Source organism: Polyodon spathula, chromosome 3 (assembly GCF_017654505.1).
Source record: "Polyodon spathula isolate WHYD16114869_AA chromosome 3, ASM1765450v1, whole genome shotgun sequence".
Lineage (NCBI taxonomy): Eukaryota > Metazoa > Chordata > Actinopteri > Acipenseriformes > Polyodontidae > Polyodon > Polyodon spathula.
The window spans coordinates 36,089,067-36,115,981 of record NC_054536.1 but is presented as its reverse complement, the minus strand read 5'-3'; the positions used below and the strand labels follow the sequence as shown (position 1 = coordinate 36,115,981).

The 26,915-nt window shown below is 36.6% G+C and overlaps 4 protein-coding genes across 5 annotated transcripts in view; 2 read left to right on the top strand and 2 right to left on the bottom strand.

Moving 5' to 3' along the window:
* Positions 1–1,894: 1,894 nt before the first annotated feature.
* On the top strand, positions 1,895–10,844 carry bphl (biphenyl hydrolase like). The gene is made up of 7 exons (XM_041245170.1): positions 1,895–2,022; positions 3,237–3,340; positions 3,517–3,683; positions 3,807–3,960; positions 5,876–6,007; positions 6,430–6,553; positions 10,488–10,844. The coding sequence occupies exons 1-7, from the start codon at positions 1,919–1,921 to the stop codon at positions 10,576–10,578; spliced, it is 876 nt and encodes a 291-aa protein (XP_041101104.1). The 5' UTR covers positions 1,895–1,918; the 3' UTR covers positions 10,579–10,844.
* Positions 10,845–11,453: 609 nt separating this feature from the next.
* Positions 11,454–16,056, bottom strand: LOC121313045 (tubulin beta-2B chain-like). Its single transcript, XM_041245169.1, has 4 exons — positions 15,863–16,056; positions 14,716–14,824; positions 13,686–13,796; positions 11,454–12,761 (listed from the first exon to the last, which is right to left on the bottom strand). Exons 1-4 carry the CDS (start codon positions 15,917–15,919, stop codon positions 11,701–11,703), a joined length of 1,338 nt encoding a protein of 445 aa, XP_041101103.1. The 5' UTR covers positions 15,920–16,056; the 3' UTR covers positions 11,454–11,700.
* A 1,528-nt stretch (positions 16,057–17,584) lies between these two features.
* psmg4 (proteasome (prosome, macropain) assembly chaperone 4) lies at positions 17,585–19,005 on the top strand. Its single transcript, XM_041245172.1, has 3 exons — positions 17,585–18,070; positions 18,422–18,497; positions 18,827–19,005. The coding sequence occupies exons 1-3, from the start codon at positions 17,879–17,881 to the stop codon at positions 18,946–18,948; spliced, it is 390 nt and encodes a 129-aa protein (XP_041101106.1). The 5' UTR covers positions 17,585–17,878; the 3' UTR covers positions 18,949–19,005.
* A 3,772-nt stretch (positions 19,006–22,777) lies between these two features.
* LOC121313044 (solute carrier family 22 member 23-like) overlaps positions 22,778–26,915 on the bottom strand; it is a 58,205-nt gene continuing 54,067 nt past the window's right edge. For both annotated transcript variants that reach the window (XM_041245168.1, XM_041245167.1), the window contains exon 10: positions 22,778–24,608. In XM_041245168.1, coding sequence (XP_041101102.1) covers positions 24,248–24,608 — 361 coding nt within the window. In that variant the 3' untranslated portion in view covers positions 22,778–24,247. The remainder of the gene's footprint in view (positions 24,609–26,915) is intronic.

The window sequence follows — 26,915 nt, the reverse complement described above, 5'->3', positions numbered from 1 at the left end:
TACTTTTGAAAAGTGAAAAAAGCGAAAAAAAAAATAAAAAAAAAGAAAGAAAAAAAGTGACATTTTGAAGAATCATGAATCCATGTGAAGAAAAATTATATTTTTTTGCAGTCAGTTGTTACTAATATCTTGAAATTTGGTGTTTTCTAGGAACAACGCTTTATAAGATCTCCTGCTATTACCCAGACTGCCCCAATATTATAATATCACTATTATTATTATTTTCCTATAGTGGTAAGTTTTAAAAATGATTTAAAAAATGGGTTGTCTTATTCATTAAAAATGTCTTACACGTATAATGTGTCTCGCTGAACTGTATTATCTCAATAAATAAATAAAAAAATAACACTTTTTTCTGTTATACATTAAGTCTAATTCAGACCCATTTTTAGCTGGGGCAATGGTCATGCAATAACTTAAAGCATTATATGTTTATACATTTTGGAAAATCAAGAAGTCGCCTGAGAAATGTCAGTCTCATTTAAGCAATAATTCCTGACTTTCAAGGAATTCCCAGACATTCCATGAAGATATGTGCATTTGTATAGGTTTTTTATTTAAAATCTGGACCCTTATGCACTAATCAACAATTTAAAGACGTTTTGTATGTGTGTGAGAATCTCTTTGCCAGTCAGCACCTGATTGGCCAAGCTTTTGAAAGCTACTTTTGCATGAATTTAATGAAACACAATTTTACAAAACTTCAGCATGCTGTAAATAAAAGGTATTAATGGCAATATCTTGAGAACCACTTGTCTGTTCTAATAGATATTCTAATTGTAAGTCATTCTGACATATGTGGATTGTTTATGTTGAGTCTCTTAGCAACACAACTACAGTGTTTTTATTTCACAAAATAGAAACCACAGAATACCAAAGTGGCATCAAATATAGGAACTAAACAGCATTTAGGAAGTTCAGAATATGGGTTACCCCAAAAACGCAACAATTCTTGGCACAATCAGGGTGTCATTATCTTGCAGTTTCTCAAACTCTGACGGGCTTTAGTGCTTTGGATGAATTGTGAATAACGATTAATATTTTGTGATTATATGTTTACTTCATATGAATTTAGTAGTTCATATATAATTAGAATTAATGTTTGAATGACAAGAGATGCTGGAGTCTGGGGTCTACAATCATTCAATAAAAAGACGGGGACAGCCACACTAACACATGGCTATTTGCTATGTAGCCAAAACTAGCTTTTAGATCTCAACTTTTAGGTCAATCATTATTCAGAGTTTTAAACAAAGGGCAAACTAAATATACTTGGAGTAAAGAGAAAGGGAAATTGTTTTAAATCATTGAGGGTTTGGCCAGAGGGGTGGAGAAGGGATACTTCAATACAGCTGAATGCATGCATGGGCATGTGCCAGTGGTATGCCATGAAGTCCCTCCCTGTATTAAAGAGAGACTACAATATATTTGTTTTCTTTTTTCTTTTTCTTTTTTTTACCTCAGGTCATTGAGAGGTCTGCCTTTTATGGACGTACGTACATATGTGTATATTTCCATTTTTCCATATATTTAGAGAGATATGCTTATCAATTACAATACTGCTGAAACACTACTTTTTTCTATAGATTTGTACTTACAGCCCTAGTTGAGAAAGTTTATTTGGACCATTTTATTACAATCTCTATGCTCACTGGCCAGCTACTGATTCTTCAAATGTACTTTGCAAGTCTTTCTGCACTCAAAATGTTTTTTTATAGCTATCCTTTCCCGCCCTTTCCCTCTATATAGCCATATCACTCTTCATGTTTTTTTCTTTAACATTTTTACACAGTAGCCTAATTTTTTTAGCCGACTGCAGCATTTCTTTGAAAAATAAGTGATATTTAGTTTGCCCTGTAGGGGTCACTGTCTCCTTTTAGATAGCTATGTGCTTGGGACAATAAAATAACAAGGGAAGATGGCGTGGAGGCTTTGCAGGAAAACACTGGCTTGTGCTGCTTTTACTTCAGCTTGCACAAGAGCAATATTGCTTAGTTCACTGAAACCTGTTTTGTTTTACAGGTAACTCTTTAAAACAGATTTTACCAAATAATGTTTTATTAAATATTATTTATTATATTATTTAATATATATTTATTATTAAATATTTGTTGTATTCATACATGACACGGTGGACTTTTGAACAAAGCGTTGGTTAAGCGTGGTTAGTGTTGACAGTGAAATCCCTAAATTTCACTCGTCTTTCTACAGTCAGTAAAACAAAAGATTAACATTTGTAAAGTCAGATTTGTCAGTTGTAATGTAAAACATTATAAGACAATTTTACTAGGCCATATTTATAGCAAACAAGAAAAAAAGTTACAATAACTTAAATAAACTACGTGTACAGTAGCGCATTAATGTTTGGTTTGGTTTTGTATAAGTAAATGCGATTGAATTGGGCACCATTTTGTTTGTGTATGGCTGTTCAGAGGTTGTTTGTTTCTATCAGTACAGATATCTACGACTGCTTTCGCTATGTCATTTCTCGGACTTTTGAGAAACTGCTTCATAGTGACTCTACTTAGTTATACACTGTCTGACTGCAAATGTAACACAAACCTGCCTGTAAAGTTAAGCAGGAGTGGTCTGGTTTACTTTATATAGGGGGAAGAACATATATCAAGAATTTCTGCTGAAAAAACACACAATGAAGACACCCTGCAATTAATATATATATAATATATATATATATATATATATATATATATATATATATATATATATATATACACATTGATGTTATAATTAAAAAAGTACATTATTGCCAATGTTGTTCTCTTTACAATAACTCACTTTTGTTGTATAATGGTACTGTTAGTGCAGGAACAAGGTGAAACCGTAAGCACCAGACATCAGCTTTTCTGTAAATTTCTTGGTCCCCCGGTCTGGGGAACATTGCTTTGTCAGGGTCGTTTGTCAGTGCTACAGGCCCTCTGAAACCATCCCCGACCCCTAGTTTGGGAAGACCTGCTCTACTGTACCTGTGCAGATACTGGTACTGCATTGTGCATTGCAGCATCTCACCAGGTTTCTGCAGTCATCACAGATTCTGATGTAGCCCGAGGGAAAAAAAAAACTGAACCGCCTCACATTTTAAAATAACTCAAATACATCTAGAATCACTGCTCCAAAACTATTTCAAACAAAGCAGTTTTCATTTCATTTTTCCATATTTTGCTTCATATTCACCCAACATATTAATGGTCAGTGTAACCCTCTTCTTTCTCTTGCAGCACTTCAGTAATATCAGCCAAAAAAGAAGTCAATGGAGTCAGTCTGCATTACCAACAGACAGGAAGAGGAAACCATGGTGTTTTACTTCTTCCTGGAGCTTTGGGTACCAATGTTATGTATTCATTCATATATATAAAAAGTACAACGGTAGTTAGGTAGATAACTGTTTAACAAAGCTTTCTGCATAGTGATACCACATTTTTAGATATTAAGTTTGCTGTGAAGCGGTTTTGGATTGTCTCACATGTTAGTGTATTGCATGGTTGTATTGTATTTCAGGGAGTGGGCAAACTGACTTTGGACCTCAGCTCAAGTCTTTGAATAAAGACCACTTCACCATAGTAGCATGGGACCCCCGAGGATATGGGCGCTCTATACCTCCAAACCGGGAATTCCCACTTGAGTTCTTCCATCGAGATGCCAAGGACGCAGTGGATCTAATGCAGGCCAGTTCTAATATAGGCAAAGTAACATTCTTCTTAAAAAAAATAAAAATGAAAAACATACGGAACACTGCATGTTCAGACATGCAGTTTAAATGCCCTAAAGAGTCTGTTATTGATTTTCAGGCATTAAACTTTAGTAGATTTTCCATGCTGGGGTGGAGTGATGGTGGAATAACTGCCCTAATTGCCGCTGCACAGTATACCTTTCACATCAACAAACTGGTTGTCTGGGGATCAAACGCTTATATCACAGAAGATGATATCAAGCTTTATAATGGTAAGTGAAGTAACTTACAAAAAATGATGGTGATTAAGTAGATTCAAGAAAATGCACAGAGCCCTTTTCTTCAATCAGTTGCCAGGTTTATTGAAATATGCAGGGAGTCTGGTCCCAGGTACAGGACAAACAGAATACTCATCATTCCAATGTTTGCATGACATTAAATACCCTTCTGTATAGATGGTCCACCACCCCTTTTTCTGACACTTAACCAATTGCAAAGGTAATTTAATTTATTGTGTCTGTGTGTGTAGGCTAGTGTGACAACCTCAGATTCTTATTCAGCATTCTTCACACTCCTGGAGACAAAAGGTCCATACATCTGCCTTTTGTTATCTTCTTGAGACCTCTTTTGATCCCAATGGCATTATCTCTTTTGATCTCTCTGAAGTCTTTAGAGCCTGTGCTAATTGTAGTTCACAGCATTGTTATCTTGTTAGCTTGCAGTCAGTGTTGGGCAAAAAGGTTGTAGACGTAACGTCTCTATCAATTGTTAGCAGTACATGCAATTTGAACCAAACAGTCTGCTATCTGCAATATTAGTCTCTTTTCAGAAAAGAACACCAGTATAGCTCTGCTAGTCCACATGTGTAGCAAACTCCTAATCAATTCTCGATCCATGTTTTCCAACAGTAAGGTTTTTTTTTTTTTTTTATTGATACCTATACAAATATAATACAGTATACTCTCACTAAATCAAGCCAGTAGGAACTGGATATTGTTCAGATTAGTAACTCGTACTGATCGCAATCTGTACTATCCTAAAAAAAATTCCTTGTGTTTTTTTTTACCTTTTGAATACAACATACAGAGATGTACATGTTTTACACATTCACCGCAGAATCATGATATCGAAGTGTGGTTTCCACATCTGCAATCAGCATGCATTTAATTACACCGTGTAACAATTTTTTTTTTTTTTGTTCCTGGGTAGTAAGTGTTATTTCCTAATTGCTTATGCCTCAAAAGTATAGAAAATGGCTATTATTCCCCGCAAACTTTGCTTTTGTGACCAGGACAAGTAAAGTTCAAAATATCACTATTTCCAATGAGAAAACAGGCAAATTTGTGTCTTTTCGTTCACATAGTCAGAAAAAAACAACATATGAATCCAAATTAACATGTATTAGAGATTTACAATTATATCGTAAATACAGTATAATTGTAAATTTCGAAAAACTACTCACTTCTAAATCTTTTGTAGTCATCTTTGTATTACTTTAGTATAAATACATGTTAATTTGGATTCATATGTTCTTGTTTTCTGACTTTATGTGAATGAAAAGACACACATTTGCCCATTTTCCCATTGGAAATAGTGATATTTTGAAATATCACTGTCCTGGTCACAAAACCAAAGTTTGTGGGGAATAATAGCCATTTTCTATACTTTTGTGGCATAAGCAATTAGGAAATAACACTTACTACCCAGGAACAAAAATTGTGTTACATATTGGAATGCAAAAAGTGGGGGCCGATATGTTTAATAATATGAATTATTGTACACCAGCATGGCAAGTTGACATTGTGTAACATTCGTAAAAGACCATGTTAAAGCCTTGTAATTAGATTTCTAATAGATTTTCACTCTTTGCTTTCTCTTGAACTGTTAAAAAAAAAAAAAAAAAAAAACATTGAAGCCCATTCACCTATCTCATATATACTGTAAGCACACTCCCATGTCACAAGCTTGTTACCCTACAGTATTTTCTTTTTTTTCTATGAATTTGTAAGACATGCAGGTTGACATGACTTTGGCATGACTTTTGACTCTTTTTGGCATTATTATATTCTGATGATTGTGTAATATTGAGCCCTATGGAAAATATTTAGTTCAGTATTTGATTCTGTGATATAGAAGCTGTTTAAGCCACTTACTTCAATACACTTACTTTGTTGTGTTGTGCTCTAGCTGTCCGTGATGTTTCTAAATGGAGTGAGAGGATGAGGAAACCCATGGAGGAGATGTATGGTGCAGAATATTTTGCTAAAACTTGGGCTGCTTGGGTGGACGGCATTTGTCAGTTTGCTAAGAGACCAGATGGTAAGACCGAAAAGCCTATTAATTAATGCAGATGGCTTCATCGAAACCTGGCCCAATAGCCCCAAGCAACAGGAACAGAAACGACTCAAATAATCAGTATTTACTTGAAAGCTTATTTGAATAAGGAATAATGTTAAACATATATAGTGGGGGTCTTTTTTGGGGTGGACTCACATGCTTTAAGCATCTCTACGTTCCATATGTAACTATTCTTGTAGTGAAATGCCAGAAACCCCTGGAAGTGAACCAAAATAATATCTCTGGTGAACAATCATACATCTTGTTCATTCATTTACTGGAATTATTTAGCTGTCTCTGACTAGGAGAAAGAGGTGAAGTTGCATTGTTGTTTAAAAAACTTTTTTTTTTGACAGAAAGGTATCTAGTAAGGAAACACTTTTTCTCTTTGCCTCGGATTACAGGTAACATTTGTCGGGAGGTGTTACCGCAGATTCACTGCCCCACATTGATTGTTCAGGGGCTAAAGGATCCCATGGTCCCAAACTTTCATGCAGAATTTCTTCACAAGCACATCAAAGGCTCACGGTAAGGAAAAGATGTCTGTGCGATTGATCTTATGAGGACGCACACGACAGATCCACAGGGAAATGGGGGTAGCCAGCGGGTAATGAGTGTGACTTTATTTAGTAAATATTTAGAGTGGTACTCCCTTAGGGAAACAAGATTAAAAAAATAACACAATTAGCATGTCCAATGAGCTAGTACATGACTGCCATCTGCCCTATGACCAGGGGCATACAGACTGAAAATACGGCCCGCTAATTCTTAAACCCCTATTTTTTTTTAAAGCAGAAAAATATCTGTTCATTCTATAAACCAAAGCATATAGTTCCACTATAGTACCACGTCTCTACGTTTTGACTGCCACTTAAATGGAACGTTTGTGTTTCTGCTTTACCATGGTAAAAAAATTAACTTTTATAGTGTTCTATTATAATTTTAGTTCAATAGATTTTTGATAATAGAATCTAAGAGAAAACATTCCAGTGGAATGGTTAACATACAGATTCGGCGTGAAAATCTGAAATAGCTTACTGAACCTCAAACAAGAAGCTTAAAGAGTAAGTAGCGGGTTCCGAAAAATATAGCGTTACACGTCCCCACGTGTTGCTACAACTGTTTAAATAGCGTACCTGTAATTTTTCTTTTCATTGTTAGTATCCTGACAACTTTTTACACTTTAAATTTGTTTCGCTGTTTCGAAGCTTTTTTCACAAAGTCTGCTCTAGTGCACTGGGGTTTGAGCCCCGTTCTCTAAATCGCTGCAGGAAAAAAAAACAAAAAAACAAGAAACAAGTGCTCTGGCTTTTCTGTTCCACACCACATCATGGATTGTTATTGCCGTGTTACCTGTTTGACAATGTGGGCAATAATTGTTACACTACACTATGTAACACAATTTGTGTTCCTGGATAGTAAGTGTTATTTCCTAATTGCTTATGCCTCAAAAGTATAGAAAATGGCTATTATTCCCCACAGACTTTGCTTTTGTGACCAGGACAGTGATATTTTGAAATGTACCTATTTCCAATGAGAAAACTGGCAAATTTCTGTCTTTTCGTTCACATAAGGTCAGAAAAAAACAACATATGAATCCAAATTAACATGTATTTATACTAAAGTAATACAAAAATGACTACAAAAGATTTAGAAGCGAGTAGTTTTTCGAGATTTACGATTATACTGTAAATCACTTTCACGAATCAGCATCCAAATGTAGTCTCCCATCATGTTCTCATTATACTGTCCTTGGTAGCGGCGTTCCAAGTCCAGTATATCCTGGTGGAAGCGCTTGATATGGACTTTGAGGGACATCCTACAGCCCATTGTGCCATAGTTCTTCACCAGTCTCAATCAGCTCCACATAGTTTTCGGCCTTGTGATTGCCCAGGAAGTCCCGAACCACTGCGACAAATCTGTTCCAAGCTGCTTTCTCCTTACTAGTGAGCTTCTTGGGGAATTCATTGCACTCCAGGATCTTCTTTATCTGTGGTCCGACGAAGACACCGGCTTTGACCTTTGCCTCAGACAGCTTAGGGAAGAAGTCTTGAAGGTTCTTGAAGGCTGCCGACTCCTTATCTAGAGCTCTGACAAATTGTTTCATAAGGCCCAATTTGATGTGCAGTGGTGGCATCAGCACCTTCCGGGGGTTCACCAGTGGCTCCCACTTGACGTTGTTCCTCCCCACAGAGAACTCGGTCCGCTGTGGCCAGTCCTGCCTGTGGTAGTGCGCCTTGGTGTCCCTGCTGTCCCAAAGGCAAAGATAGCAGGGAAACTTGGTAAAACCGCCTTGGAGACCCATCAGGAATGCCACCATTGCAGACTGTTGATGGCATCTCAGAAAAATGCAGACATGTATCCACTTAGGCAGCCGGAACTAAACTGAACTGGTGGGCTTAAGGCCCCTGTATTTATACTACTATTTATATTACTGGAAAGTTCTAGAAGTTACTCCAAGTTTACTCAGCACTGAATCTATCTGGAATGTTCTGGAAAATAGGTAAATTTCAAAATATCACTGTCCTGGTCACAAAAGCAAAGTTTGTGGGGAATAATAGCCATTTTCTATACTTTTGAGGCATAAGCAATTAGGAAATAACACTTACTACCCAGGAACAAAAAAAAATAAAAAATAAATTGTTGCACGGTGCTATCAGTGCACTAGAGCGGGCATTTTGAAAAGAGATTTGAAACAGACTTTAAAGTGTAAAAAGTTGTCAGGCTGTGAACAATGAAAAACTTACAGGTACGTTATTAAAACAGTTGTAGCAACACGTAGGGAGGTTTAACACTATATTATATTACTCTTTAACCACAAGCTTTAACGGAAGCATACACATGAAGATCTGCCACTTAACATTACACAGGACAGAGCCATCTGTGCTTTTAACTTGAAAGCAGAGTTCGCTAAATCATTTCTCTAGAGGTCAGTACATCATCTTTGTAAAAAAAAAAATCACTTGACTAAATACCATGAACGACAGTTAAAATGAGGCTCTAGCAGGGTCCTACATTATTATCCTTAATGTTCATCTATAGCAGTTGAACAGCTGGCTGCATGCACTGTACAGCTTTTCCAACGACAGCAGAAACACTCAAATGTTGCCCGGCTTATACAGCCCAGTACAATCTTCATACAAACACAAACCCAGACAGACAGACAGGCGCTAGATGCCAGGATCCTCCGAGTTCCACAAGGCACAGTCAAACTGCCATTTTAAAAAGGGATTTGTATAATAATATAAATGGCTGTTAAGTATATTATTTCTGTGTTTTTTGTAAAGTATCCAAGGCTGTGTAGTCATGTGCAGCAGACTTGTTAACTTAATGCTGTGTCATTTCTACTAAGTAAACTGTCATTGTGTCAGCAGAAGCTTGGCTACAGGCAGCCTGGTTTGAATCCTGCTGGTTACAGATCAGAGCAAACCGTGTGTACTCTTAGTAGCTGTGGCAACCACCTTCAGCTATGAATTACACAAAATGTTGACTGCTTGATGTATCTATCATGGGATTAAGATTTTAAATAAAAAATTACAAATGGCTTTATGAACATACATGCTGTTGACATGTAGTATCTAACTATTATTATTATTATTATTATTATTATTATTATTATTATTATTATTATTATTATTATTATTATTATTTATTTGACTACAAAAAATGCTTTGCTTGTTTGTATCCTTGAGAATCAGAATCCATTCCAAATTCAATTGTTCTTTGATTGGTCACGATCACAATGATCATATAGACACTGTTTAAAATAATAATAGAAAACATATGTGATTACCTTTAACTAAAATAATGCTTTTGGTATAAGTATATCATCCACTGGGGATATAGTGGAAGAGTTTTACAAAACAGTTTAACCAAGTCTGTTGAAGCTTGATTAGGACATTCGAATAGTGCAATGTAATGAGACTGGAGAATTAAGGAGATGTGTTCTATGAATTTTTAACACATGCATGATGACATTTTAAAATACCACTTGTCGTTTTGACGTCATCATATTCTGATGATTGTAATATTGAACCCCATGATTTCTATTACTTGAGAGCAGATGTTAAAACTTTATGATGATTTGAACTCGGCTCTCGCCAAGATAAGCGCCAACTAAAACGTAGCTCTCGCCAAGATAAGCGCCAACTAAACGTAGCTAAAGTTACAGTTTGCGTTGCTTTCCATCTTTTGATGTAGATATCCTGCCTGGTATTGATGGCTTAAGTGTAATGCTGGCTCCAGGGATCAGCTTAAATATTAGTTCAGTATTTAATTTTTGATTACAAGCTAAATAGCGTTCCACAATTTCAATGAAATGTTTGGAGAAACGGGAAAGCACACAACGAATGTCTATGATTAGGTTGAGCCATATGCTTGAGTAATCTTTATTATATTAAAACTATTCTGCTGGTTTAAATTGATATTCTTGATTTTTTTTCTTCAATTTATATTTGTACAGGTTGCATCTGATGCCAGAGGGCAAACACAATTTACATCTGAGGTTTTCAGAAGAATTTAATCAGGTAGTTGAAGAATTTCTGCTGCAGTGACACAATAGAGTGAAATTAAACACTGACTCTTGAATGTTGTTAATTTAAAGTTGTTTTGCTTTTTCCTTATTCGTCTTCAAGCATCATAACTATTTCAAGAACATGTACAAACATGGTGAGGTCTTAAAATGTATTTGTGTTACAATATCAGTATATTATCCAGGACTGCCACATCGATATTGACTTGCTGTTGAAATGTGTGTGTCTGTATTATAATGTATGTTCATAACATGACCCATAAATATTAAACACCCAATAGTTATAAATACTGCAAGAAATGTACTGTATATTTAAGGACGATGCCAGCGGAAGTCTTTCTCAATGTTTTCAACATGCCCATAATATACCTAACAGTGAATCTAGGTAGTCAAGAACAACTAACGTCAAAATGTGACAGCAAATGTAGGGCACACAACACATTACTACCAAATCATATTGTAAGTATGGCCCTTCTTTCACAGGAGGAACTATCGGTCTATCTTTCCATATGTTACTGTGGCTCAAATCGCCCAATGCCTTAAAATGTTTTTCCTTGATTATTGTCATGTTTTGCTTTTTGCACTGTTCTATATTCACTATGTTATAATTGCACTACGTTACATTTTTAAAGAACATTTTCAAACCTTCATTTTGTGGATATCCACAATAATATCTAATCCTGTACTTGTACAGTAAATAGATATTTTTTCATAATTCACAAATGTTATAGCTGATTGATACATAAGCAGCCATCACAGCTTTGATAAAAATCTGACAATTTAATAGGGACACATACTTGTACTTTAGTAACCTCTTATACTGGCTTTACCATAGATAAAATCCAGTGATAAATCCCCAAACACAGTTTTTTAATTAACACAAACAATGCATACATGTGGAACGTATAAAGCTTTTAATGGTTTACACCTGTTCATATCAAACATTTTGTGTGTGCATTACGGGGCATGACTTTCACATTGTTTAGGTTAAAAAGAAAAAACAAACGCATTATGAAGTAAAATCCAACAAACAAAACAAATAACAATCAAGCATGAGTCATCAAGCCTTGTTAAAGGCATGATTTAAAATGATGTGCTTTTGGTTGCTGTAACTGACGTGCCAGTTGTTGGCAGTAAAGGACAGTTATGCCTCGTCTTCACCTTCCTCATCCTCAAACTCACCCTGCTCATCTGCAGTAGCATCTTGGTATTGCTGGTACTCTGAGACCAAGTCGTTCATGTTGCTCTCAGCTTCTGTGAATTCCATTTCATCCATACCTTCACCAGTGTACCAGTGCAAGAAAGCCTTGCGCCGGAACATGGCCGTAAACTGCTCTGAGATTCTCTTGAACAGCTCCTGAATGGCGGTGCTGTTGCCGATGAAGGTGGCGGACATTTTGAGGCCTCTGGGTGGGATGTCACAGACGGCGGTCTTAACGTTGTTGGGGATCCATTCCACAAAGTAGCTGCTGTTCTTGTTCTGGACATTGAGCATCTGCTCGTCCACTTCCTTCATGGACATGCGGCCACGGAAAATGGCAGCCACAGTCAGGTATCGGCCGTGGCGAGGGTCGCAAGCAGCCATCATGTTTTTGGCATCAAACATTTGTTGGGTCAGCTCAGGCACGGTCAAGGCACGGTACTGCTGACTGCCACGGCTGGTCAGTGGAGCAAAACCAGGCATGAAGAAGTGAAGACGGGGGAAAGGCACCATGTTGACGGCCAGTTTACGGAGATCTGCGTTCAGCTGGCCAGGGAACCTGAGACATGTGGTGACGCCGCTCATGGTGGCAGACACCAGGTGATTGAGGTCCCCATAAGTTGGCGTGGTTAGCTTCAGCGTACGGAAGCAGATGTCGTATAAGGCTTCATTGTCAATGCAGTATGTTTCATCAGTGTTCTCCACCAACTGGTGTACTGAGAGGGTAGCATTGTAGGGCTCGACCACAGTGTCAGACACCTTGGGAGACGGCATGACGCTGAAGGTGTTCATTATGCGGTCGGGGTATTCCTCTCGGATCTTGCTGATGAGGAGGGTGCCCATGCCGGAGCCTGTTCCACCCCCAAGGGAGTGGGTGAGCTGGAAACCCTGCAGGCAGTCACAGCTTTCAGACTCCTTCCGTACCACATCCAGCACCGAGTCCACTAATTCTGCTCCTTCGGTGTAGTGACCCTTCGCCCAGTTGTTACCAGCGCCACTCTGTCCTGAAGAGTTAAAACAACATATAAAAGAGTAAATAATTAAATTGATGTGTCATCGAAAGAGATGAATCTTGAACCAGCAAGCCGTAAGTCTTTCCACAAGCCTATTAAGATTGAAAATACTTCTGTTAACTTACAGACCCACATTCAGCACATGACTACATATTATTTTGTGGAATTATGCATGCACACTTAACACTGTCCGTTGTGGGTCTCTAAAGACTATTACTATTTCTTTTTTTTTACACAGTGGTCAACTTTAAAAATGCATGTATTTAACTTGAAGAGACTACAGCAAGTAACCAGTAACCTTGTATTCAGAAACAACAATCATTACACATCAAGTCAGCTGTGCTGGAAGTTACTGCTTCTTAGCTTGCCAACAGGCAATATATTCCTAAAGCCTGCACTGCAGCAGACGTGCACTTTTCCTGCAGTGAATAGTACCAGTTGACCTCATTTGCAAGGTAATTACAACATCAGTTGGAACAATGCTATTCACTAGAGGACTAAAGTTTCATATTTCTGGTCAGTAGCGCAAAAGAATTCCTTTAGGATAACACAAGGGGTCAGCTATAGGATCAACTATAACGGGAGTATGTTCAAGGGCTGCAAGTGTGGCCATTGGATTAGCTTAAACTGCCCACCACCATATACAGACTACTGAACAACGTTTAGAGGCACCTACTTTTTAATTAAAAAAAAAAAAAAAAAAAAAAAAAAATCTTTAATTCCAGTCACCATTACAATTATGGACTGACCTACATTCTGAACCAATCCTGGAATCCATCCATTGGGATGTTTGTACATCATGCGCATTTTTTTTTTACCATAGAACTCTTGAATTACAATTGTAAATTAAGATTTGTATTGAATTAAAAAAAATAAATAAACAAAGGCCTTGGGGCTGCTTCACTGAATACTTACCAAAGACAAAGTTATCTGGCCTGAAAATTTGTCCAAAAGGTCCAGATCTGACAGAGTCCATTGTGCCAGGCTCCAGATCCACAAGGATAGCACGGGGTACAAATTTGTTACCTGTGGGAGGAACAGAGTGTCATTATCAATAAACAAAGCTTGCCATGGTCTGCATTTCTGCTAACAAGAAACCTAGTGTACTGTTGCCTCAGCCTCCCACTGCAGTCAAGAAAGAAAAACTGCTTGTGCCAGGATAAAAGCTGCTGAGCCTCATCACACTGACAAAGCAATAGGAACTGTGTGTTTCTTGTAACTATCTTCACTGTCTTCATTTCCGGCATAATCACCGTTGTCCACATTCTTCAAAGTGTCCGCAGTCATTTAGTCACGCAGATTACCATATTGTGTACAGCACAGCACATTTAACCTTGTAAAAATTAGCATTTTGTGTGGATTCGCTAATTATAAAAAGGCAAGTTAGTTTTGCAAAGTGTGAATGTAGCTACAATGCGTGATGTTCCGTCTGTGTTTCTCACTCCTGTTTGAATGATGTATTTCTGCCTTATATTCTGCAGTGCCGCCTTTTAGCACACAGGGCAGCTAAGTCCGACAGGCAAAATAAAAGTACAGCAATTCCCAGGTAGAATTTTTTTTTTAATTGGGTAATATGAGTGTACAGTAAAACCTTTGTACACCTTCATCGTGATCATATAAAGTAGGTGATGCAGTAAAGCTGTACGCTTTGTAATGGTTAAACAGCAAGGGCAATGAACGCGTGATTACAATATACAGTTGGTTCAATTAACCGGTGACAGATCTATTAGGTATGCTTTCCCTCTAAATACTTGTATAACTAGGCAAAAAGAGGTTGCTTTTAAATTGTATTTAACTTGATCATTTAAACAATGATCCTTCTACATTAAAAAAGCAAGCTTTTGAATAGTAATTTGTGAAGGACTTACATGAAACATCAGTAAAGAACAATGTTACACTTAGGTCGAAAAAGCAGTGGATCTGATTAATAATGCAAATACGTTACCAGAGGCTTCATTGTAGTAAACGTTGATTCTTTCCAGTTGCAGATCACTGTCACCGTGATAGCTGCCGGTAGGATCAATACCGTGCTCATCACTAATCACCTCCCAAAACTGGAATACAATAATGCAATGTTGAATTTAGTATTTCTAATTGAGTCAGGCATTTACAAGGTCATTTCATCTGATGGTGCCATCTGCTGAAGATATGGTAGGGGTCTATAGAGAGGTTGTATTAGCAGGTCCAGATCCGGTTTTACATGCGCACATCGATTAAACTGAAGTTCTACTATAAAAGCTTTAATAATAGGCTGGGCCCTGCCATCTTAACATACTAACCTACAAAATGCACAACACTGGAGTGAAATAATAATAATAAAAAATAACAACGTGACTATACACACATATACAGCTATTTATATTGTTAACTCAACGGTAGAGAAGAGTAGGCTTACATTAAAATGTCGAAGTACCACACCTCTTCCACACTTAGCAATATCAATGAGACCGCACCCATATTCTTCACCACAGCCATATAAATCGACAGTCTTTCTTTTTGTAATAACCGAACTACAGGCTTCATGTTATTAATAATATAATCGTACAAAACCGATTACAAAACAGCCACATAAAGCATTCAACAATTGAAATAGTTTATTTGGAGAAGCCTATACTTTACAGTAAACCAAAATGACCTGAATTAAAATTCCTATCACCTAGTGTCACGAAATGCCTATAGATTAGAAGACAATCAGCAAGCCTATCATTAATTTGCGTTAATTGAATATAAATTGAGCTCAATGGGAGGTAACGCTGATTGGAAAAATGTAATACTCTGCCAATCAAAAAGTGTGATTGATAGCCTAGTTATTGGTCATTCACATTATGCTACTCAAATTTAGAAAGAGGCAAGTGTACAATAATGTAAAGAATAACATCCAAATGTCTATGTTGCCCCTGCCTTTCTATGGGGTTGTACACTGTAAGCATATAATAAACAAACAGAAAATGTATATTGTATATATATATATATATATATATATATATATATATATATACACTACCTATAGAAATACAGTATTTGGAGTTTGGCCGTGGTTAACTGCTTAAAATGACGGTATGCTTTTAGCTATTTTCTTTCTCATTTCATACCTTGGCACCGATCTGATTCCCACATTGCCCAGCCTGGAGGTGCACGATCTCTCGCATGTTGATGGCTCTGTTGCGTTGTCTGTGTACTTGCCGATGAAAGCTGCCTCTCGTTTGTTCTAGATGCTCCGGTCTCCAGCTAGATGCAGTATCCACGGCAGATATAACTCATCCAGACATGCCCATACACGACCCTCGTAAAAAAAAAAAAAAAAGCCGGTTGGTTGATATCAGGTCAATCTGCCGAGACTCGCATCACCACTAGCCAATCAGCGTGGTATTGGTTTTTGACGCACTGTCGGTGTGGTACTTATAGAGGTTTTGCAATAGAGATATACAGTATGTACTGGTATATCAATTATCTACAAGGAGAATCAGTAACGGCTTCAAATAGTATGAAAATGAATGACACTAGATGTAAGTATATACTTGGTTAACACGTTATATACTGGAATGTATCGTAAAATAGTCCTACCTATATCCAGTAATAAAGCTGCAGATTTAACACATTCGATGTCCACTGTTTGTACATTACAAATATTTATAAAAGACAATGTTAATTAAACTGTTCTTGAGTGATGTTGGCTTTTTACCAACTGGTAATACAAGATTCATTAAAGTTAAACTTCAATTGGCCAAAAGTGTGTGTGTGTGTGTGTGTGTATGTATGTGTGGGGTCTGCATGGGAGGGGTTTCTTATGAAGAAAATATGCATTGGCTTGCTTAGAAACACAGAACTAATATGTCTAAATTGCTCTGAAAATGCGACAACAATGTAATGTATCCGAGTACCTGGCTTTGTGCATTACGGTGTTAATTTTTTTTTTTTAAAGACATGAAATAAAATAAAATAAATATGTGCTTTTCCCATTTAGACAAGGGCCCTGGAACTAGGGGTGCTGGGGGTGCGGTAGCATCTTCTTGGCTTTGCATGGCATCCATCATATACAAGGGTTACAGTTTTGTTCAATGGCTTTAAGCACCCCCACTTTAAAAATAGTTCCAGTGCACTGCATTCAGACTAAGTCCTTACTAAACGTCTAGGTATCCTTGGATATGTTTTTCACAGGAGCATATATCAAACCTGCTTAGGTGTCCAGATTGTTATTTTGAAAAACTTAAATTATATTTTTAATTAAACTTAAATGATACATTTTTTAAAGAAACGTAAATTATATTTTAATCAGGACTAAAAAGCAATAACTCCCGATAACCAATTAAGCAATATGTTTGTTTTCATTTTTGATATTATTTAAAAGTCTGCATAAGTGCCTGTGTAAAAGGATCTAAATTGAAAGCTGGTCCAGTGGGAGATGTTCAGACGTCAGCGGCAGATTAATAAGCAACCTCTTCAGGGGCTGACCTTGTAAATAATAATAATAATAATAATAATAATAATAATAATAATAATAATAATAATAATAAATTGCAGCTTTTAAACCATGTACAGAAGCACTGAATGCAAAAACGTATCTTATACTACTTGAATGCAGTCTATAGGATTATGCTTCCCAGTATTCTTTTGGCTAAAATCTTGTCCTACTGTATATCTGCAGTGATATACTATATGTAATCGTATCTCTCCTGACTAGCTTGTATTTTCACCTAATTTCTAAATTTACAAAAAAAAAAAAACTGTACCTGCATACATACAGTCCGTAGATCAATCGTAACATAAGGCCTCCTGCCACTTGGGGTAGTATCACTAGTCAAAGATCTTCAGAGAAACCTGTGGTGAGTTCCTCCCGGTGGTTGCTGTAATTTAATAGTAAAATATGCCAATGGATGTTTCGATTGTCATGATTTTAAACGAAAACGTAGCGTATATTATTCTAAAAACACCCTGCTTTAAGTACGAGGGTCGAAAAGTATTTACAAAGTAGCATTTCTGTAAAATGTGATCCTGTTTGTAGTTATCGATTGGCACTGTCTGATTTAACAAAGCAGGAAGTGACTTGCACGTTGATATGAGCTGAGATGGTTTTGTTTTGAATGGCTGGCCTCTTAAAATTTTAAAACATGACAACAGAAGAAAGTGCGCATCCAAAACCCGCGGCCACCGAAGGGGCGATTTCGATTCACAATTTCTCGGAGAAGATTTTGGAACAGGTCGTTCATTTCCACGTTATGAAAATGAAAGACTGTTTTTTTCTCTGGGTCGGGTCGACTCCAAGTCTTTCCAATCTAGCGGTGGCCATGTGTAGCAAATTCGTAAGTCATATAGATTGTTATTATTACTATTGCTATACAATAATGACCGGTATTGTGTTTGTAAACAATACCGAAGTAGCTTATCAAAACACTGCAGTTTGCGACAGTACTTGCATTACTTCATCTAGTGAATGTTACCCTGCTTAACTCACTACATTTGCTATCTTGCTTCATGTCATTATTTCTTTTTTAAAGCATGTTTCGTGTGCTGACGAACACAAAATAAGTATGTAACCCTGAGTTGATTCGCTTGAGCAGGATTGCCCATTGTCTGTCGATTGTTTTACGGTTAATATTGTTATTAGCGTTGTTGCTGGTTGTAATTTGACCCCTTGTTTCTCTTTCCTCTAGGATTCTGTACCATTGTCTACACTGGTTCTTGGGGATACTTCTGACACCACCTCAAATTCTCTTGCCCAAAGATTAGGTATGTTGACTACAGCACTTAACATTGGTGTAAAATGTTTAACATAGCAAGTTTTGAACAAATCAACAAAGGGTCTATAAGTTGTCATTTTGACATATCCAATATATCCAATAATTGAACGGTACACGTATGCAGCGTTTAAACAGAGTATTTTCTTGTAGATTGCCTATTTCTATGTTAGCTTATGTAAAAGTGGGATGGGAATCGGTTTGCAGACTGTTCCTCATGTGTAAGAAAACAAGTAATTAAAATGTCTGATGTTTGATTGGCTGTATAATGACGGATATTGCTCTATAGATATTGTTGTTTCTTCTGTTTTTATACTTTAGCCAAGAAGACGAAAAAGCAGGTGTTCGTCAGCCATAACATTCCTATCACAGAAACCAACCTTGCACTGCTCATTGAAAACAGAATAAAAAAAGAAATGGAACTTTTACCTGACAAATTCTAGATCGGTTTATACTGTTGCTGTGTATTTTGTAGCAGAATAAAATGAATTAAAAACGTGTTTACATTTTTCTACATCTTGTTATTCATTGTAACAACAAAAGCAAATGCAGCTCGCATTTCTGATTATGAATTTAATTCAAAATTGTCTTCCTTATGTACTTTGTAAAAGCCTGAGCTATATGGAATATTCGTTGTAAAAAGCACTAAGTCCTGTGCAGTTCCAGTTTTAACCAAAAGATGGTAGTACACTGATTTTATTCAGCCCTAGAAGCATGAGGTGCCACATTGTTCAGAAAATTCACTAGAAAAAGATTGGGTTACTTTTCAGTTTGGTCCAAAATTAAAATACAAATTCAGGATAAAGTTATAAAATTCATACTTCTTTCTTTTTTTAATAATTAGCAAACCTGTGAGGAAAGCTTGAATGTTTTTGCAAACCCTCTGATGCCGCATCTACTACAAACACTAATATCTCATAAACCTTTTAATCTGGAAACTTATTTCATAACATATTTTCAGTGCTATGGAAACTCCTTGGTTAAAATCTAACCGCACCCTTCACTTTGGCTTCAACAGCCACTTACTGGTTTGTGACATTTTGGATGATTAAGACTTGACCACTTCAGGGTGTTGGTATACATATGTATTATGTTCAGGTTTAATTGTGAGTGTTGTAAAAGTAGAATGAACTCTTTACTGCCAGTTTTGTTGTTTTTTTCTCTCTTTTTTTTTTTTTTTTTTCAAAGCTGTCCCTGCCAAAAGCCTTTGAGTTGGGGACTTTCAATTTGCAAGGTTGTTTGGACATTGCATGCTACAGTAAATGTGATGCTGAGCATGATATTCATTACTTAATGACTACCATATTGAGGTTTTGTGACGTTTGAAGCTACAGCTGCGCAGAGGTAGTACGCTTTTGAGGTATTGTATTATTTGAGCTCCATTACCAGCAAGTGCTGTCCAGTAAAAATCTGTAATTTCACTGCTGCATTGCTTTGGCCATATCAATATATAGACATGAGCTTTATAGTTGATACACAGTTCTATTTTGTGATTATCTCTTTAAGGTTCTAATACTCAAGGTGACCAGCGAACCACCATTTCAGTGCTCGTGGTTACCTACAGGAAAAGATTGGTCGCAATCTGGTACTAATACTCATTTATTATTGTACCTAGGCCTTAACTGACATACAAGTGCAATACATTTACTGTAGGCTGACACCTGTCCTTCCTGGCATAGTAAGAGTTGTTTAAATTAGTCACCTTTACTGAATGTACAAAATTAATTTGGTGTGTAACTAACACACACATGATTTACAGATGATTGAGGGCAATTGAAGGAATGAAGCCAATGCACAAAGGCTTTACATGGCACATCACAGTGTACTATTAGTAACAATGTATATTCTGTAGAAGCACATACACCAGCAACAGTAGACCTACCAAGTACAGCATTACTATAAGAATTTCAGATTCATTCACTGCATAATTAAGTCGATGCTTTACTGAATGTACAAAATTAATTTGGTGTGTAACTAACACACACATGATTTACAGATGATTGAGGGCAATTGAAGGAATGAAGCCAATGCACAAAGGCTTTACATGGCACATCACAGTGTACTATTAGTAACAATGTATATTCTGTAGAAGCACATACACCAGCAACAGTAGACCTACCAAGTACAGCATTACTATAAGAATTTCAGATTCATTCACTGCATAATTAAGTCGATGCTGAATTTAATTGCTTAAGTTATTATTAGAACAGTTTGACATTTGCTAATATTTTAATTAATCTACCCACCGGCATCTTCTCCAAACTCTTGTTCATCGATTACAGTATATCTATATAAAATTCTATGTATTGCAGAATTAAGGAAAAAAAACAAACAAAAAAAAAACATTTATTGGTGATATGGGCAGGGTCCAGCCTGTTCAGTTCAATACCTAAAAACAAGCACATTATATATATATATATATATATATATATATATATATATATATATATATATATATATATATATATTTATCTTGCTTTTTATTTGTATTTGTATACATATACAAATATGTAAGTTCACACAAAAAGTAATGTCATGCAGACATCAAACATGTAACGGTTTCCAGTACTTCATTTCAGGTTGTGTCCAATGAGCATTACAACAGTAAGTACTAAAACACACTTTCAAGTTAATATAAAAGGCCTAGACTACTGCTTACGCAATAAAATAAAATCATGTGTTAACACTATCAAAAGTGCTTTCTCACCAGTCACATGCCATGCCAGCAGTGTCAGCAGGGCACTTTTATGAAAAGAGGGCATTTTCCACCACCAAGTTACAGGTTCTCACAACCAGTTCTATGACCCTTGAATGGTCAGGTTTAGAGTGTATCTGATTATCTCAATGGGTGTATTATGGAACTGTGGGCATTTGACAGTACACAAGCTTTCCCATTTGGAGTGTTTCAAAACGCTGTTTTCAGATGCAGCAACAGTCATGTATTGAAACCTTTTCACCAACTGCAAACCTTCCTGGACATGTCTTAACTGCACTCACATTATTCCTGAGCAGCCCATAGCTCCTGCAGGGATAGACAGAAGACATTCATTGCATTGAAGTGAGGGGCTGAAAAAAAACCTGTCATGGCTCAAACTGCTGTATAATAGGAGTCTTATCTCTATCTCTATAGCCAGGCTAGGGAACCCATGTTCCTGGAGGGCCGGTGTCCCTCCTGGTTTTTGTTCCAACTGTGCTCTAAATTACTTAATTAGACTAATAATTGGTCCAATTAAATAATTTAGGGCACAGTTGGAACAAAAGCCAGAGGAGACACCGGCCCCAGGATCAGGATTCCCCACTCCACCCCTGCCCTAACGGACCACTGTTTGCTGCGGTGATGCAGTTGTATCTTTTTCAAAGTATATTTAGTTTTATCAGTGTTTAAGGGACAAAGACTTACTGTAGCAGGTGTTTAATACATTTACATATACAGCTATGGGAAAAAAAGTTTTGCATCCCCTAGAATTTTAGGATTTTTTTTTTTTTTTTTTTTTTTTTAACAATGAAATCAAAACTGTAAATTGTTATCACAAAAGTCTACCGGAAGCCACACTAACATTACAGGATATCAATTTTTGTTAGTTTTTCATTAAGTATATGGAAAATTATAAAGCATTATGTAATTCAGGCTGTTAATGTAGCATTATTCAGCAGGTTTCATACAACTTTTTGAAACAAAATTAGTTAATTCTATAGAGTGATAAATGTTTGGTCAAAGCTGTATATTGTTTTGAATTTCTTTTTGATCTGATAAGAAACTGACAAATGGCAAATTATTAAGTCTCCTCAAAGGTTCTGGTTTGCTTACTGGCAGTGCCAGTGGTGAGGACATTCAGCTGTGACTGGAACGCAGCATGAATGAGGGGGAGGGCAGCAGAGTCATCGGGAACTGCTGTCACCACTGCGCTTTTCTCTCCAAGTGGCAGAAAAAGTGATTTGGTACCTTTTACACCAGTCTTTTCAAGAAATTTGGAAAGTGGTTAAGAGTTTGATTTCTAGATTGGATGAGTATGCAGGAGGAGAAAAGCTTTCCTTAGTTTGAGAAAACACAAGGGATCCACAGGCTTCTATGGGGTCCAATTGATCCTGGAAATGAGGATTCAAGGACTGTCCACAAAATCTCCACCTTAACTAAACCTGCAACAGGTACAGAACCCCAGCCATCAAATAGCATAGGAACAAAGAAAGAGAAGCACCTTTACAAAACTTTCTGTAATACAAGTTTCCTCCTCTTCCAAATAAAATATAAAGTATATGTTACGTACTTTAAAATTAGAAATGAATAAATAAACTTGTTTATTTTAAACCTATATGACACAAATGCATTAGAAGTAACTCAAGAAAAAATAAAATAAAAACATGATTAGTGTTATACATTCATCCATGTATTCATTCATTAATAAAATCCTTCACCACATTTTTTGGATTGCAGTGTAGTGTAGCCCAGCAAAACCCTAACCCTACGGCATCTATGTTTTTCAGGTTGAGGGTTAGGAAAATAACACAGTTTTCTTAAATCACCCAAACTTGGCTTCAGTCTTTAACAACGCTCCACTGGCAGTACAGTTCTGCGTGTGGTAAAATGCTGAACTATGCTAAAAGAAAAGAGTTGTGCTTTATTATGATTATGATCAATGGCCCCTTAGACAGCCTAGGTTTTGTGTTACATATTACATATGACCACTTGTGGCTAGATTAATAAAAACATCCGATCATCCCTAACTAACACTTTTGTAATGGGTGGCATTGCCTTAGCATGTTGAGCTACACTATAAATAGCTATGAAGGGCAAACAAACCCTGCAAGTCCCAAGAATTGCTCAGAAGTGTTTAATATAAGCGGTCTCATCAAATCCTCAAATATTTCAAGCAAAAACATGACCCATGATCTGTACAATGTGCAAAGTTAGATAGAATTCACTTTGTAATAACACAGTAAACAAGGTAAACTCATACATTATTTTTTTAAATTGCAGCAGAGTGGTATAAAATTAATAACCCGAAATCAGAACCAGTAACATCACAATAAAACACTCGAGCACATTACAACTGGCTGTAAAAATTCCTCAAAACATACCCAAAATATTATACAGCTCAACCAGGTTTTTTTTTTTTTTTTTTTAAGCTTATTTTTTAACCAAAACCCAGTCATACGTTTTTCATGTTAGTTAAATGTGGTCAGTACTATAATCACCAATTTTCATGATTAATCATCATAATTGCTATTTAATAAACCAGTGAGATCACTAAACCACAACCACCACTAATTTTGTCATTTGCCACATCCGACTTAATGCCACCTTGTTTATTAAAACGCCTGAAAAGTCTTAAATGATTTATCTAGATTTCCTGGTCATTTAAATTTAATCTGATGAGTTAACCATCTTGTGGCATTCAACCAGGAGACCAAGCACTTAACCCACTGGCACACTTCCACAGTTGATTGAACATTCTGCATGAATACATTAAACCAGAACGCACAGTACAAATATTTGCTTTTTTATCCTAAAAAAAAACACTTGTTAAAATCCTCTTCAGTGACATAGCCCACGTCCTTCACTTTATATGTGATGGTTATACAAGAGCCCTACATATTCAGCAGTGATCAGCTAAATCGAATGAACTCATTGAATCAAAGCAAAGCAATCATTTTTTGTTGTAGTTTTTTTCTTTGCTCAAACCGGTGCAAAACAATCTCTGCTTCCTCAGCCACAAACTATGGATTCACCGGGAGGCAAACCAATCATGAGGATTTCACCACATTAGCCGTGTTGCTTTCAGTGCTGGCTGCACGGTGGACGGGAGTTTGGTGGATTCCCGAATAATCCTTCCGCTCAGATTTTATTAACAAGAGAGGCTGCTCGCCCCCCTTCTTCGGTGGCAGCAGGGGTTGTCGCATGTACCTCTCCCCGTCTGAAATGGTCTCTGGAAGGTGTTGGTGTCTGCTCTCGGGCAGCAGCAGAATGCAGATAATGCAGATGATGGTGCAGCAGGCGAAAATCACATGGTGCAGGAAGTATCCTTTCTGGTTATGCAGCTCCATGATGGGGGCGGTCAACATTCCAAACCCAGCGCTTGCCAGAACCAACCCCAGCCCTCCACCCCTGTTGACAGAAAGCAGGCAATCAGAGTTACAAGCTAACCTGCAACTGCTAATTTATAGGTAGGGGAACACCAACCTTTAGTATCACTCTGTAACCATTCATTTCTAGTGTTCTGGTAAATTATAATCTTCTGTACAATAATACAGTTATGTATCTTTGTTACACCACTTAATGCCCCACGCAGATAACTATAGCTTGCCCAGTGGCTCATAAATTATTAATTGTATGCTAATCATTCTTGGTATAAAATTCTAACAGTTCCTAGTCAATTATTATTTTATGTAATTAAAGTTACACAAATTGTTGTCAAATGCTTTTGACTTGCTCTAGTCTGAAGATACCTACTACAGTATATACTTAAGACACTTAGAATGATATTACTTGATTATTTGGTTCTACTTGGGTATCTGGCTGAAAAATAGAAGTTAATTGAAGACTGGAGTATTGCTTCAAAAACATTCCCCCTTAGTGATAAAGAAATAGAACTCATTTTTTCTCACAATAACAATTATATATATTTATGGGCACCAAGTCTATTCTTACAGAAAGCACACCACTTTGATTTGTAGAGTTAGAAGCAAAATCGCATGTGTACAAAGTTAATCAAGTGTTCTTATGATTTCATTTCAATCATGTTTGCCTACCACATGTTGCATATTAAATTATAGAAAGCAAAATGCATCACCACAGGGAGGTATACACTTTTTTCATTTGGCACTTAAGGCAACATTCATTATCACAGCTACCGCAACAGTAAATACACAGAGATCTCCCACTAGCTGTGTTAATCTGAAGTCCTTTAATGGCATTAGGAGAAATAGAATGAAAAAAAAAAAGCTTCAAGTCTCGGAGAGAAAACCCTCTTTAATGATTCTTTTTTTTTTTTTTTTTCAATTCTAGCGAGACCAAAGGATTTCCAGGACAGTCTAGTTAATTACCTGTCCCCTGAGTGATGTGTTGAGGTCCCCTTACATCCACCCCACTGCTTGTTTGCTCATCGTTAGTTTTTCCTTGCCTTTGATTCTTATTCTTATATGTCTGCAGTACACTTCAAATCATTAAAAAAAAAAAAAAAACACACCACCTTTTCAAACCTTCCCTTCCATTTTCTTGTTAACTGTAACACGCCTAACCTGCTTTCTGCCTTCATAAATCCTTGCACCTCTATAACTCTGGCTGCATCTGCCTTCCCCATTTATTCATTAGGCAGTCTGTGGTTTATTTTTATTTCATTTGCAACCTGCCATAGACATAGAAAAAGATGCATATTTAATCCTGAATACATGCATGCATTAAAATAGCACTGAAATGTTAAACAACAGTTGAAAGATATGGCATCCTTTGATCAGCTTTTTATCAAGAGCTTTCAGTCTTTTCCCACTTTGAAGCTTCTACTAGAAAACGTGGAGGCCTTAAAAGGGCACTTCCATGCAAGCCGGAGCCCATCTTTTATTGCAAATACTTGGTATTCAGAATAAGTATGACGGTCACATGAAAACACCAGTTCTTGGAACATTAAATGTGAAAATACTGCCAAAGATCATGTATCAAATCAACCTACAGCATATATATATATATTTTAAAAGCATAAACATCTCAGTCTTTTTCAAAATATAATTTAAGTATTTTTAAAACAGGATTAAAATATTTTACTACACATAAAATGTAATAAGTGCTGTAGTTTTTGATTTAGTGTGCTCTAAAAGTAATTAGTCGTGTTATTTGTGTCCTTTTATGCAATTGTAATGCAACACTGATCAATGAGACCTACACCTCAATGCCAATGAGAGCCAAAACTATACATTTTTGGCCATTTTTAGATGCATAAAATAAAAGTTGATTTTCAATGCTAATTTCAACACTGGACAAAGTTGTAAGGCATACATACTGCTGGCTCAATAATGAAAAAAATAAAATAAAAAAACATTGTTGTCCTACTCTCCTAGTAGAGTCAATAAGGCAGAAAAACTATAGAGACAATTGACCTTACTGAACCCAGCAAGGGCAGAAACAGCAGTGTCACAGTACAGCCTGTGTCATCACAAACTCTGGTTTTCAAAACGTCTGTCAAAACAAGGGAAATAAATGATGTCGTGTTCCTCTGATAAAAGTTTACTTCACTATTTATATCTCTCGTGTCTGCTTGTGTTTACTGGAAGGATAGGAATCCAATATGACCAGACCTTTCAAATGTCTTCTTACTATTTATACATGAATTGTGAGTTGACATGCCCTGAAGGAAAAACATTATGAACTACACTGAAGAAAGGCCTGGGAATATAAAAACAATAAGCATCCTGTTTCTGT